The following is a 15,903-nucleotide window of genomic DNA, read 5'->3' as shown; positions in this document are numbered from 1 at the left end:
TTAAGGTAAATCTTGATCATCATTGTCATCCTCATTTCAAGTGATGGTTAACTTCAATGTTTACCAAAATAATCTCATCGAGTTGTTTCAACTGCTGGAAAGAAGGAAGAGAAATGATGGCCAAAAAGATGTTGCTTTTCATGTGATTGCGTGAGCTGATTTCAGAATCAATAGAAGAAAGATAAATAGAAACAGATTGATTACCAGCATTTGCCATGAAATGTTGAGGTGAAAGCAAATCATCACCAGAATTAATAGATTACCATAAAAAAGATTCATTCCCATTCTTGCATCAACTTGCAATTGTTGATCAATTTTTAATCAAATGTCCATTGAAATAATTTACTTTTAAACTCTTTTCTTATTTACTTTTTTTTCATTTTTATTTGTCATGATAAATATTATAATAGCAATATTTACATAAATTACAATTGTTAATAAAGGAATTTTTTCAGTTTCATTTTTTACTCAATGACAATATTCAAGACAAAAATGTTACGAATTTCAAGTGAAGATTTTTTTTCTCAAACTTTCATCTCTAAACATGTTATTAATACAAAAAGAGTCTGAATTTTTCGAGTTTTCTGTTTTTGTTTTTTCATACAATACATAATTTTTCATCTATGTATACATATATAAAGATCAGCATTTTTTACAGGTTAGAAAGAAAAAAACTTGACGATATTTCGCTATTTGGACATTGGTAACATCACATTGTTCCGACGAACTTTACACCAAAGCGCCCAAAAGATGATGAAAATGAAACAGGCGATAGCAAAAATGGTCCAAGCAATGGGTCGCAAGGTATCATTTGAACTATTGTTTTGCGAATTGTTAGCATTGGGATTTGTAAAGGAATTGGAATCGTGTCCAACGGTCAAGTGGTGATGATTTGTCTCTTTAACCACATTCCCGGGTCCTTTTGATCTCCATTTAAGATCTTGGATTCGAGTGAAATGCGGTCTCCACCAGTGTTCCGGTGAAGCGGGAAATGTTGAAGTCACTAGTGAACCTAAGGTTGTTGATGTTGAAGGTGGTGATGAGGTTGAGACCAATGAATTTATGTTATTAACGTTGGCATTAAGATAGAGTCCATTGGCATTGGATCGGTCATCACTGTGCAAGTCTCTATTAGAATTAATAAAATCTTTATTACTTTGTATGGAGGGTGAAGGTGATGATGTTAATGTAAAAATGAGGTTTGATGAAGTGACCAAAGGTGAAGGTGAAGAGGACGCAGATGAAAGGGATGAAGATGCAATGGAAGATGATGAGGACGATTCTATAGACAATTCTGATGATGATAAAGACGATGAATCGACAGTTGTTGATGAGAAAGCTGCAAGAGAAAAGAGAGAAAAGATTAATTGAATGAACGAAAAAAACAATTGATTTAAATTATGAAACAAAGTTAATAAGCAAAATTGATGTTTAATGAAAAGCACAATATTATTACCATAAATAACATTAATATGAAAATCAGTGAACCTAACAAACTAATTCAATTTGGTCCATCTCAAGGGTCACTTTGAAAAGAAGCAAATTGTCAATTGAAGACAATTATGTTTACTTGTGATAAACTTTTCAAATTAAATTGTTGAATCAATGCAATTTAAAGCTCAGAGAGAGAGAGAGAGAGAGAGAAGATAAAAATGGTTTAATGAAAGTGGATGAAGATGGTGAATATGATGATGATAATGGTGATGGTGAAAGGGATGAAAAATGAGATGACCTAAAAAGAGAGTGAAAAGTACAGATTGCTTATGAGCTTAGCTTTGAAAGGGTTTCCATTCATTTCCATCTTCCTATTCATTGACATCATTATTACGCCCTCTTACGTGATTTTGTTTCCTCATCCTTTTGTCATTCCATTTCATCTCAATTATCCTAATCTTCATTCTTTTAGCTTCTCTCTTTTTTTTCCTGTGAATTTGTCATCCCTAGTTTTTCCTCTTCCAATCATTCCATTGTCATTGAAAAGAATAATAAATTGGTTAAAGCTAAAAAAGATGGTAACCTTAGTGACGAGATGCTGAGTATCTTCATGTGAGTCAGAAAGACAGAGAAGATAAAATGAGAAAGAAAAGTGAAAAGGGGCAAAATGGATCATCAGATTTATTCCATTATTTGCTCATCCTCAAACTCGAGTGTAATTTTTTTCCTCTTCTTCTTCTTCTTTCTCATCTTTGCAGACAGAAATCAATGAAGATGATGAAGATAGGAAGAAGAAAGGAAAAGATAAAAAGCAAATGAAGGCAACAAAACGGTTAAATGAGTTGTGTTGAAGACAACAAAAGAGGCAAAATTAGACAACACAAAATAACGGAATAAGTAACATTATATATCCATTGAGAATGGTTAGTAACATCATTTAAGACATCCTTTGTGACTAAATGAAGGATGAGGATGGAAGCATAAAAAAAGATAAATTTGGTGAACCTCTGAACATGAAAATGATGAGCAAAAACCTAACGATCTGCTGGAAACAAGTCAACTATCTTTTGGTGAATGGCAAACACACACAGTAAATGGAATCATATTGAGCTAATTGTTTCCCTTAATAAACAGTCAATTAAGATGTTGAACAATTTATCGTTTAAATATGAATACATTTTATCAGACAAAACAATATTAATGCCAACAGACAAAATAAATAAAATTTGATAAATTATCATTATTAAGACTCTATTGTTAACTGTTATTGTTAATATTAGACCTATTCTTTGGCCTCTTTTTTGTGCTTCTTCAATTCCTGAAACTGAATCAATGATAATGTTGAATAAATCAAAGAAGAAGAAAATGAAAGATGAAATAAGCTAAATTAGATAACAATTGATGAAGAGAGAAAAGATATTTTCTTTTGATATTAATATTGCAATAAATTAGCATCAATTTTACTTTCAATTTTTTAATGTAACTTTTTGTTCTGATAAAAAATGATTCTTGATACTTACATTGGTTGTTATTTATGGTGCTATTTATGTTGCTATTATTTTTAATGTTATTGGCATCACTTTTGTCGTTCAAGACGTTGTTATCATTGGTTGAACAGCAAACTTTAAAAATGACTTTCATGTGGTGGGTTGAACATCGTCCACCTAAACGACGATCAAGGCCTTCCCGTTTACCGGTTGACGTTGAAATGAAATAATAATCTTGGCCAGGTTTAAATTCAAGGCCTCCGGGTTGAGGTGTAAAGGATCTAAAGGTGATTGTAAAATATTTTAATTGATGAGGCTTATCACAGATAGCAATAATTCGAGGATTGCTGTTGGTTATGCGGCAAGAATCGTACTCTTCCTTTGAAACCTGAAAGGGAACATGAAAAATTATAAGTTAATCTTGATTTCAAATTTCAACTTTTTGTTACTTAAAGATGGAAGTTAAAGGTGACAAAACTTAATCAATCAGATAATGGCTTTTAGACAGAAATGCAATGTTGGATATTTTATTATTATTAGTTTTATCTTTTCCTATTACAGTCGATTTGAGAAAATGGTGAAACCACATGAAAATAAGGATAAGGAATGGGGATAAAATTCATCATAAGGAATAGCATTTTATTATTTCACATTATCCTAATGGATCACTTACCATTATCACCATCATCTTGTCAACTTGTTCAAATTGTTCAACATCTAATTTTGTTTCATTTCATTTCTTTAATCACTTTTTATTCCTACGCAATGTTTACAACTCTTCCTGATGTTAACGGTATTAACTTCATTGATCCATGTAAAAATATCACTTTTTGTACTTTTTCTTCTTCTTCTTCTTTTACTCTTCCATGAATCTCTAAATCTTGATCCTTTTCTTGCCTTCTTCCTCTTCTTTACAAGTGTTTCAATTTCATTGAATAGCACAATGAATACTGAACCAGTGTATTAGATATTGTGCATTGAATGCACAGATGAAAGTCAATTTGAGTGAAACTTCAATTGTAAAGGTTGTACGATACAAGAATACAGTAAACTATTGTAAAGTGTTGATGACGATATTTCATGCCTGTGATTGTCAGTAAAGTGAAAGGGTGAAAAACCTTTCAGTTTTTGTCTTTACTCTTCATTTTCCATTCTCACATCTTTCCATGTTTACATGGATTCTGATTTTTGTTAACAGATTAACACGCATTTCAAATTGCAACTTAAACTGTTCAGTTACGCTTTAAGCACACTTGAAATGGTACAAATCAACAATCAAATGACAACAATTTTGACAGCAATAATTGAAATGCAGGAAAAAGAAAACATTTCATCGGAATTTCCATTTCGTCTACAATTTTCAGTCTTTTTGCAAAACTCGTTCAAACATTTAAATAGAGTTTTGATAAAATGAAAAAAAACGAGAAAAGAGCCAAAAAATTGAGGCTTAATTGTTGTGAACAGTTGACAATAAACTAATGATAATATCTGTGGACACAATGCAAATAATGATCATGTTAACAACAATTTATAACTAATAGACATTGCTGTTTAATCTTTCTCTTCTTTCACTTTTATCATGCAAGTGAAGGTAAAATGCGATTAAGTAATGCATTTGTCAGCTACTTTTGTGTTTGATTTGTTATTAGATGCTTTGTTACTGTTGATGCTATTTTCACAGTCGTTTACTTATATCAAAGCTTTATCATCATCACCAATCATCAACAGAAGAAACAGACAAAAACAGCATTTAAAGGCTTTTAAGGAAGCAACCATGTAATCCTTTTTTGTGCCTCTATCTACATTCAAATACAATCATGGTAGATGAAGAGAAGATGAAGAAAATGATGAAGAAAGTTTCAGTTACCATCACCACAAAAGCAAAACTTTTTTTTCTGTTGTTCTCTTGATATTCAATAATATCTGTTAGGAGAACCTTTAAGCATGTAAAAAGACTAAACATTATTTTTGACAAAAGATGCTGTTCCTTAGATGGTTCCTCAACCGAGACAGAGAAAGGATGATAAGGAAAGAGGAGCAAGTGAAAGGCGATCAATAAGAGTGATAAGGAAAACAAAAAGATTCAGTTTGTGTTAATGATGATCAAGATGATGATGATGATAATAGGAAAACATTGTAAGGGTCACTTTTTTTTCTTCGCCTGTTATTGTTGTTTTTATATGTTGATTGCGTTTAAATAAAGGCAAGGAAAATGCGTTTCAAGACAGGAACTCTGTTTGATTGACCATCAATAGATTCAGAGCCAATCCTTTTTTTTCAAACTCATGTCTTAGTCATATCATCAGCAGTATCAATTTTGTATCATGTATTTTGATAAACAAATTGTTAACATGGCGACTCTATTCTTTTGGCGAATAAAATTCGTCACGTGATTTTCTCATGGAATGTGAAATTGAATATAAGAGCACATCTGATTGGGAAAACACGCAAACACGATCTTACACCCAAGGCGAGAAGAGAGACGCTTCAGGTAGAGAGCAACGAGAGATGGTGATAATGATGAAATAAAATGTTGCAAATGAGACGAAAGATGAAGGATGAAAATGCTAACAGATATTACGCTTGTTTCGGGATCACGGTCTTGAGAGATCACGCTTTTAAGCGCATTTCATCATCACCATTATCATGCTTTTTTCTTGGTAAAAACATCATCATCATCATCATCAAACTCATCAAAGGTAGAAAAGGTAGAAAAGTAAAAATGATGAGAAAAGCAATTTTTTTTCCTAACCAATTGTTCTCGATTAATATTGTTAAAACGCTTTTCTTGATTCTCTTTGCCCCTTTATGATTATGTGAAGACCACCGAGCATGAGTACCGGGTCGATTAAATTTGTGCAGAGGCTGGTAAAAAAAGGTAGGAACCATTGTGATTGGTTCATGTTTTGATGATCAACTTGATGCAGAGTAAGTGTCTTAATTACAGGGTTTAAGTTTGATGCAAGTTTCAACCTCCCATCTTATCTGTCAGTCTATCATATGGTCATCCTGAGAAGACCTCAAAAGCAGATTTCATTATCATCATCATCTTTTTTTTCTCATCAAAAAAGCTTAATCTTTAACATTATTTATCGCCAAAAATGTTATCAAACATTAGGATAAAAGGTTGAAGATAATGAAGGAGAGACAAAAAGGCCTTTTTTGTATGTAAATAATTGATTAAAAATTCTGAGCAACTCACTAATTAACAGTTAGCAGATAAAAACTATCAAAAATTAACAATTGACTTTACAAGATTTGGAAAGCTTTTAAACTGATAAACCAGTTTTGACCACAGCATTCAAGTTAAACCTACTTTTTGTTTAAAATAGTTAATCATAAATAGATAATCATTAATGTATTGATGGTATAACAACAATAATCATTAAGATAATCTTGCTAATTCTGTGTGTGTGTGTTGATTAAAAGCATAATGTTAAGGTGAGAAGGATAAAACCATAATCAAGATTCATGAACAAAAATAACATGAAAATTGAAAAAAAAGTTATCTTCATCATTTGCATGATATTAACATTATTTATTATTTTAACAACATCACATAATCTTTAAAGGTACATGATAAAGCAATAATAATGGCGAGGAGCAAAAATGATAACTGAAATGAGAAACTTGTTAAAATAGTTTAACTATTAATCAGTAAATGATGAAGGTAAAACAATAAAACAACTTCAATAATGTTCAACAATATTCATTGCTCACTCCTCTCCAGGATCTTGCTTCATCTTTCTGTACATCACTGTGTTCACCTTTAACCTTTACAGGCAAAGTGGCCAAAGAATGTAAATATCAAATGATGAAAATGATTATCAAAATATCACAATAATTTATCTCTTAACAACAATCAAATATTCATTTGCAACACCCTCATCATTTTACCTGATAACTTGAATAAAAAAAGTTGAACAAAGTAAATCATTCTAATGATGCATTTATGATCATCAGATAGAGATGTAAACATTTGAGAACATTTTTTTCAAAAATATTATCAACTCTTGAATGTGCAAATGTTGGGTTCATCATTGGGTCAGTGAAAATGATTACCATGATGATTTCAAGTGGACAAGTGGATTTACCAGATTACACTTTAAGACAGGTCATCAGTAAAGGATGAAAGTGATATCTGAAAAAAACTATAATCACACTTGGATTTTGCCTTTGATATCAAGAACTTTTTTTTATTGTCATTTTTCAAAATGAAAAAAGTGAGCAACTTTTTGCTCTTTAGGCTTGTCATTGAAATGGCTTTTTTTTATAAATATCTTGAAGCAATTGATTTGATTGATCAAAAGGTCCAAAAATGTACTTGGAACTTTTGTTGTTCTTCTTGTTTTCATTGATTTATTTAACGCCAAACTGAAAAAAAACTGTCAATCACAACCAATTGATTTCAAGTAGAAAAATTGGTCCAAACGATTCTCGATTCAAAGTTGAAAATGAAGTTTTTTTTCAAAATTCAAGTCGACTTGAGCTGTAAACTTTCAATTTGCATTTTTTACTTCAAATGTTCACTTCAAGTGTTGAGTTTAAGAGGAAAAAAATGTTTAATTGGAAAAGTGATAATAAAATTATTCAACTAATTATTGCGTTTCTCCAACAATTTTCATGAACATTTCAAGATTAATCTGATTATAATAGTTTCACGAGTCTTACAAGTTTGAAACAAAATGAGAAATGAATTGAGAAAAGGTTTAATTGATTGTTAACTAAATTAATAGGCAAAAGTTTCCACCAAAAAAATGGGTTAAATAGGGTTTAAAATTTAAATCAAGCTCATTGTATTTCAACTAATCAAGGTTAACCCAAAACAATCAGTTTTGAGATGAAATCATGATAATTGATATAAGCCGTTGAGCGCTTGGAATGTTCAATGTTAATCAAAATTGAACAAATTTCATTCGCAAATGAATTTGCTGGCAACACCAAGAATTAATTGAATTTTTACAATCGAAAGATGGAAATTGATGAAAAATTAAAAGCAAAGTTGATTGATTCAACAGGAATGGGTCAAGTTTGCGTCTTCTGCTGTTATGTGATGTAAGCATCATGTCTGGATGTTACCTAATTGGACATGAAGAGAAAATTGTTTCAACATGGAAATGAACTGAATCTTGGAAAATGGTGAATCCAGAAAAAAAACAATAAAAAGTACAATTGATTAAAAGGTCAAATTGAAATGCAAAGCGCAAACAGTAAATCAATTTTTTCGCATCAAAAGTTTGTTTACCTTGAAAATTAAACGGAACAAGTTGGAGCTGTTAAACTTGCAGGTAACAATTGAAAAGGTAGGAAGATGGTAATACAGTTGATAGTGAGATCAATCAGTTAAACCATTTCTTTTTTTATTGACCAATCCTCAATTGTTATAACATTTTCATCATTTATTTATTTATCATTATTGTACAACCTTTTCAACTTTTGATTGACTGTAAACCCTAATTTATGTTATTAACATTTCATTTTAACTTGTACCTTGAAATGGCTCAACGGCTGTAACCTATTGTTTTGGTCAAACTACCTTTTTTTGGATAACCTTTTTTTGGGCTCAAAAATTGTAGGTCAACATTTTCCTGTTGCTCCTGCTGTTTCAAGATTGTCAGCTGTAAATTAACATTGCTATCAATTTATTGATTATTATCATTAAATCATTGGCAAGAGAATGAAGCAAAAAAAAAGGTGTTAACCCAATTTTTTTCTTCTTTCATTTCTTGCAATTTCCTTCCGGTCCTAACCTTGAAATGTTTTTTCTCTCTTCAAATAATTTCATGATTATTACAATAAACAGAAATTGTGTGAATGATGCTCAAGGGTAAATTGTCAATTCTGCAAATGAAGAGAAATGTTAATGTCTAAATTGTGGCCAACAATTGGACAAGTTATCATTCGCATGAAAATGATATTAAAATGACTGGTAAATTGAAGCCATTGACAGTTGATATTCGGGCAACAATTGTTGATCATTTTTTCCGTGTCAGTCTAATTAAAGAGGTTCAAAGTTTCTTTTTTTGTTACCGTCACCATCATCATCACTATTATCATTATCTTTCAGTTTCATGAGTGTTTCTTGACGCACACCATTTAGAGAAGAGCATTTTTTTTTCCTTCTTATTCACCATCTTTTTCCTAACACAATCATCAACATCATTATTAACCAGGTAAACTGCATGGTCTAATGCAACATTATTTCAATATCATCTAGTCGAATCATCAAAAAGCTCTTCATATTTCTTTTTTTCTTCATCTCTTCTTTAATCACGTTATCCTCAAGCTTTATCATTATTATCATTAGCGCATTGTTGTTACGCTATTATTATCATTTCTGGATAATGCTTTTAAAATATTCTCAGGGCTACTTTTTTCTTCTTCTTCTTCATATGCATCTTTTAGTGGTTAACATTTTTTTTCCTGGTTTTTCACTTGATAAGGTTCAAATGAGTTGCAGATGATGTTATCCATGTGAATGGGTAAACCTTTGTGAACAACTGAGACAATTGAGAGTAAAATCAAATTATCACAATTAGACTCAATTATCGCATAATTTGTATCATTTTCACTGTCAATAGTAAAGTTCAAATCAATGACCTTTTCTCAACTTTCATCTTCGACTCATTTTGAAAATTATGTTCAACTGACTTGGAGTTTACAAGAAATCAGTTTGTCATCAAGAGATTGATCAATAACTTGGCTGTTTTCATGAAATTGATTGGAAATGTTTGAAAGGAGAAAATATAATTTTGTTCATTTTTCGAGTTTGGATGAAAAAAAATGAAATTCAAGTTTCAATTTGATTAATAAACTGTGTGTGTGAAAACAATAATAAATCAGACAAATGGAGAGATAATAATGGTAATAACATCTTTATCATGAGATTGGTTGAAGGATGGAAAGACGATAATTTAATTTATGATGTTCACAATAGTAATATGAATTTAATCTGAAAAAATGAACCCAATGATATCAAGTGCTCTGAAGTAGTGATGAAAATAATGAATAAATGAATGTTTATCATTAGAGTGAAACTACAAGAGGCAACATTTCTTTGCATCTTCCTGTGGATGATGCTTATTTTTTAACATTATTATTATCATTATTATCATTATTTTGCTCATCATCATTTCAACATTCTGTATCCGGAAGGTATATCAACTTTTTTCTTCTCTCTCCATGCATTTGTAATAACTAAAAACTAACTGAATAATAGTTGTCAGTTTTTTTCTTTATATCATTTTTTCAACATTTTGCATATCATATTGAAACTGTGTGCTGATGAGATGATAAGTTTAGGCAAAAGAAAGCAAGGAAAAAAATGTTAACCGGAATCATTGATGAAAAAGATTCCACAATGATATTGAAAGGTTATTATATATTTTATATTTTACTACCAATATTGAGCATTATTGCTATGGGAAACAAAAAAAAAGATGCATAAATGCAATATCAAGTTGTAATAAAAAAGGAAGGCAATTCAGTTGAATATATCTTTTTACTTGTCAAATTCAATAAGAGAATGAGAATTTTGCCGAAGATTTTTACCTTTTCCCCTTTACTGCTTTTCATCTTGTTATTAACATTATCATTATTATTAGTATTTTTTCTTGCCCTAACATTGAAATTGAACTTGAATCATGTGAAAAAAAAGTTGAAGAGACAACAAGATATATTGAATGTTCAGAATTGGCTCAACGTTTGCCATGTAAAATACAAGAAGACATTACATTTCATGTTACACTTTATAACAAATATATTAAAGATGCTTTTTTGATATCAATGATCCAATAACAAGTGCAACATTTTTAATGGTAACCAGGAAACACATTAGTATATCATGAGTTTTTTTGGTGAAATATTTATTTTCCTTTGAAAAGTTGCTAATATTTTGCTTTCCTTCGATCAATTTAATAAAAGTAACTTTGATATTGAGTGACTCTGGTTTGCCATTTTTTATGTTAACATCAATAATTAATGGCAACTTTGAAATGGCAATCTTTTCACGAATGTTAATGTGAATTTGGGTTGAAATTGAAAAATTGGGTTCATTTATTTTTCCATTTTGTTTCTTTTCTTTCTTTTCATTTTTTGGTTTAGTTTTAATGTGTTGACAACTTGAAACATATTCAACTTTCAACAGATGAAAAGGTTTAAAAACCTGCAAATGGATTAGAAGAAAATTTTGGGTGAAAAAATGGAAAATTTGACGATAAGTTGACGGGTAGTTTTAATCATTTTAAATAGTCAATGCAGTCTTTTCCTCTTCCTGATCATTATCAAGGTGATTTTAATTCCCATAGAGTAATCAATGAACCATTTTGCTGTTGAAAAGCATGAAAATAAGGGAATAAAAAAAAGGTTTTGCTGTTGACAGGTTTGAGGACAAATGTGTGCAAACCAAGTTTACAAGTTATGGAAGTCGCAAAAGAAGGCAACAACAAAAAAAAGAGTGTCTCAAGAGAAAGTGCCGAGGTTCAAGGTATCACTGATATGATCGACAGATATAAATAGTTGGACAGATCTAAGGCCATACGCAGAGAGAAAGGCATCGAAATTGGGTTCAACAAAGGCAAAGAAGGAGAAAAAAAGTTTCAAAATCGGCTTATCATTTAATCCGATCTGAAGTGACCTTAGTTTTGTTGAAGCGGATAACAAAATAATAAAGGGATAACACTGAGCAATTTAAAATACTTAAGGTAGTTTCGTTTTGTCCTAATCCTGGACAAGAAAGGGATTTGCCTTGTGAAAGGGCAGAAGCCTTGTTAGTAGTTGATGCTGTAAGGTTGACTGTTTTGGGTAAAGAGTGTGATTTAAGGAGGAAAAATTTTACCCAACAAATGGCATGGAAATTTGAATGAAAGGTTGAAAGGTAAAAATGGTAAGAATGGGAAGAAAATCACGTTAAGGGCTTTTCTGGTAAATCGTATTTTCCATGGACTTTACCGATTGATTTGTTGTAAAGGTTTTCTAAATTTTTTGTGCCTTCAAATGCGTAATCATGATTGGCATGAGATGGTTTTAATTTTGGTTGGTAAAGCGCTTCTCGCATAGATGATTCTCTGTCTGACAACAGCTCATGATTAAAATGATGCTAGAGATGCAACAAGATAATAGTAAAAATCTTTGGTCAATTTTTCTTCTTCTCTTTCTCTCCTCACATATTTTTACCTTTCCTAGGTTTTTTGGGTTCTTCATTTTTCTTCACCATACTTTACCATTAATAACCGTGCCTTTAAAATACCTATTAAGGTTACGGTTGAAAATGAAGGGAGAAGGTAAAACTAGGAAAATGATGAGGTGAAGGTGAGTGAAGCTTTGTGGAAACCCGCATCTCATTTTTGATGAAACAAAATAGCAACAATGTAAAGGTGAAAAGTTTCAATTGCTTGCCATGATGAATCAAAAGATCGAATGATTCAACGAATAATTTTCATCCAAAAGTTAATCTAGATTAATTGAGTCAACACACTGAATCAGTCATTGAATAGTATTCAACTTTTCAATGCAACATTAACAACAAAAACAAGACATTAAGATGAGTTAAATAATTGAATGTTAATTTGATGAGAGCAAAAAATGAACCAAAATAACTGGTTTTGGTTATTTTCATTATAAATGGACCAAGTATCATCCTTTTCATCTTTTTTTCATCATCAAGAGAAAGTAAAGATGAGGAGAAAAAAAAGTTGTAATTAGTTGAATTGGATTGAATTGGTAATTAAAATTGTAAGCAAATGATGAGGATGGTTAACAAGGTGAAAAATTTATGTACCGTGTTTTCAAGTAATTATTATTAAAACGCTGAGTGACGGTAAATCACTTGCAGACGGAAAAGATGAAAGAACTCATGAATTCATGAAAACTGAATTCATGATAATTTAATAAATCAATGTTAATCTTGGCAATAAGTGAGAAAGCATCTGATTCACAACTAAACCGTTAATGCATTAAGTGTCCATTGAACACGAACACAAGCAACATGAAAATTGGTTAACGAATCAACGAATAATTGTTGATTATGTTAACACTAATGTTGATTAAATAATCAAATAGTTTGACCGTAAAAAGAGAGAAGAGAAACATTTTTCCTAATGTTGAACAATATTAATGATAATGTAACACTTTGCAAGAACTTTTTTTTTGATGGAAAAAAATGTTGAGATGAAACTAGGAATTATTAGTTCAACATGAATTGGAACTGGATTGTTGATACTGAAGAGAGGATTTGCAACAGATTAGCCCAATCAATCATTGATAATCCAACTGCAAGAAGGTCACTTAGGATAGCTAATTTGTGATGAGAAGATGAATAAAATTCCTTTTCTCAGCTCATGCTGTGTTCAATAATTCCGTAACTTTACGAGATAACTTGGGGAAAGAAACTTGAATTAAAGTTTAGATAAAGTTGTTGATGAAAGTAAAAAAAACGAATCAAAATTAATATCAATTTTTTCTCTCTCCAAAACTTGTATAATGTTATTCTGATCATTATGAAAAATTGAGCTCAGAATAATCTCGAGAGTTGATTAACATTTTTTGCTTTCAGATTGGCGTTGCAGGTTTCAGTGAAAAATTATGCGTAAATGGTGAATGATTTAGTTTGCTTTACAAATTGTATTTTCTTGAATTACGTTATTTACTATGCTATAATCAGGCCAATTTCGTGATGCTTCAACAACACTTATCTTTAAATATGAATAACATTTCAAATTAGATAATATTATCATCAAAATAATGGTTGAAAGGTTAGGCAAAGTGTTTCGTAAAGGTAAAGTCCAAGTTGATCTTTTTTCTTCTTCATTATCACGATGGGAAACAATAAGTTAATTGGAGTTAAATAACTTGCATTACCACAACAAAAGAATGAATAATTGAAACATTGAGTTTTTTACACCTAAAAATGGAAAAGAATCTGAAAATTTTGGTAAACTCTTGCAACTCGAGTAATCAAAGGAATGCAACCTTTGAACAGCAAATGTAAATAAACATTTGAAATGCGAGACTTTTCATAATTGCAAGTTTGATGAACTTTGAAATTGTTTCCAATAATCAACAAATTATGAGTTTTCATTTGTCACACAGAAACATGCAATTTGGTTAAGTAATTTTCATCAAATGTTAACAATTTCATCAAGTAATGCATCCGATAATGTTGATGGAAGAATATGAGATTATCATGGAAAATAATTTAACTTATCAATCATGCTTTTTGACACCCAAATTTGGGTTGCAAACAATTGTAACGTTTGAGGTAAAGTGAACTGAACATGGCAAGAAACAAGATGATGATGATGATTGTGGATGTGATTTGTCATCATCATGTAAAAAAGTAGCAAAAAATATGATAAATTGATATAAACATTTTGAGAAAATCGAAGCAAGAAAAAGTTTGAAAAATTTTGAAAAGCAAATCATGATCAACAGGACAATATAATTGAGTCAATGTTTGAGTGACATTTTTGCTTGTTTGTCAACCTTTGAATATACACATTTTAATATACAAAAACAATCATGTTCGTGTGTTCAAGAGAGAGAGAAATGTTTTTTTATTCAAAGTAAACAGATGAACCTTGATAAATTCAAAGATTATTAAAGTTTGGATGAGAAGGAAAACTCAGGTTAAAAGTTCACGGTTATTGGATACACCATTTCAAGGAGTGAATATCATTTTCAATGGCAAAAGGCTAACGATACTTTCAGGGTAAAGTTATTCAAGAAATGTGAAATTATTTCGATAACATTGAGATGTGAACAAGTTCTTTACACGTCAAATTTATCATGCATTTTGCATTTCATTTTGTTTTCCAACATTTCCAAATCAATGTTGCCTTTGTTCAACTTTTCATTATTTTTCTATTTCCTTATTTTCGAATCGATTTAATGTACAGAAAAAAAGTTTGCTGCCGAGATTTACCTAAGAGACATGAGATAAACAGGAATACATGATATCAATGAAAAGAAAAGTGTTTACTAAAGAAAAGTGTCCTCAAAGGAGATATTTTTTTCCTCTTCTTTTCCATTCCAACACCAGTTCTGTTTGCCTCGCTTTTACTCGGCTTATCATAACCGGAAAAACCTTGAGCATCTTTGAGTTTCATTCAAGATGCATGAACTGAGCTTCATAAGATTTGCAAGAAAAAAAGTTTGCATAAAATGAAACTCAATTTCAAGTTGTAATTGCATTTTTGAATAAAACTTGAACATCGATATGAAAATATGTTTTACTTGGTCAGGATGAAAGTGCTTATGAAATGAAAATTTAAACAACTAAAATTTAAAGTAAACATGGTGACAACAATTAAATCAAATTGAGGTTCCTTTTTTTGTATAAATAAAAAAAATGTTCAACTTAAATAAATACACTTTAAATTCAATTTTACGCCCAACATTTGGAAGGTTGTTTTTTTGTACATTCATTTGCATTCACTGATACCTTTTAGCTGTTTAATATTTTCACTTCATCCTGTGAGAGACTTTGGCAAGTTCATGAATGTGAAAATTGATTTAAGTGATGCTAAAAAAAGAGGGAAAAGTAGAGAAACTCATTTATATTATTATTAGATGCTAATATTGATTCAGTTTGATTGAGAGTTTCAATGTCCACACCGGAAAGAGGTGAAAATAGAAAGGGATAGTTTCCTGTGTGTCTCAACTGTTTGCACATTCAAACATCTTTACTGATATCATGAAGATGAAGGGTGGAACAAGTGTGAGAAGAGTGATGATTCTGTTAATGGGGTGGTATTATGTAAAAGGAAATGAAGGTGTTGATGAGTTGTTTGAATGAATGTCAGTTAAACCTTTTCCTTGTCAAAGCTCTAATATGTCTACTCTTGCACATTTACATAACCAGGAAACAGGTTGCTCAGGTTTTTTTTGCATCTCTTTTCAGTCAATTTTTAGCTTGTTAATTAGGTAACTCTAGGATTCACCATTAAAGGTGAGACACGCCAAACCTTGAAGATTTGGTGAAAAC

At 30.7% G+C, this 15,903-nt stretch overlaps 1 protein-coding gene across 1 annotated transcript in view; it reads right to left on the bottom strand.

Moving 5' to 3' along the window:
* Nucleotides 1–356: 356 nt before the first annotated feature.
* Nucleotides 357–15,903, bottom strand: part of Ephrin (ephrin) — a 28,752-nt gene continuing 13,205 nt past the window's right edge. The window contains exons 2-3 of the mRNA XM_015933221.3: nucleotides 2,955–3,309; nucleotides 357–1,339 (exon numbers count right to left, since the gene is read on the bottom strand). Of these exons, the coding sequence (XP_015788707.2) occupies nucleotides 690–1,339; nucleotides 2,955–3,309 (1,005 nt within the window). The 3' untranslated portion in view covers nucleotides 357–689. The remainder of the gene's footprint in view (nucleotides 1,340–2,954; nucleotides 3,310–15,903) is intronic.

This window comes from Tetranychus urticae, chromosome 1 (genome assembly GCF_039701765.1).
Source record: "Tetranychus urticae isolate SD_2017Ah chromosome 1, NJAU_TeUrti_SD_1.0, whole genome shotgun sequence".
Taxonomy (NCBI): Eukaryota; Metazoa; Arthropoda; class Arachnida; order Trombidiformes; family Tetranychidae; genus Tetranychus; species Tetranychus urticae.
This window is presented reverse-complemented; position numbering and strand designations above follow the sequence as displayed.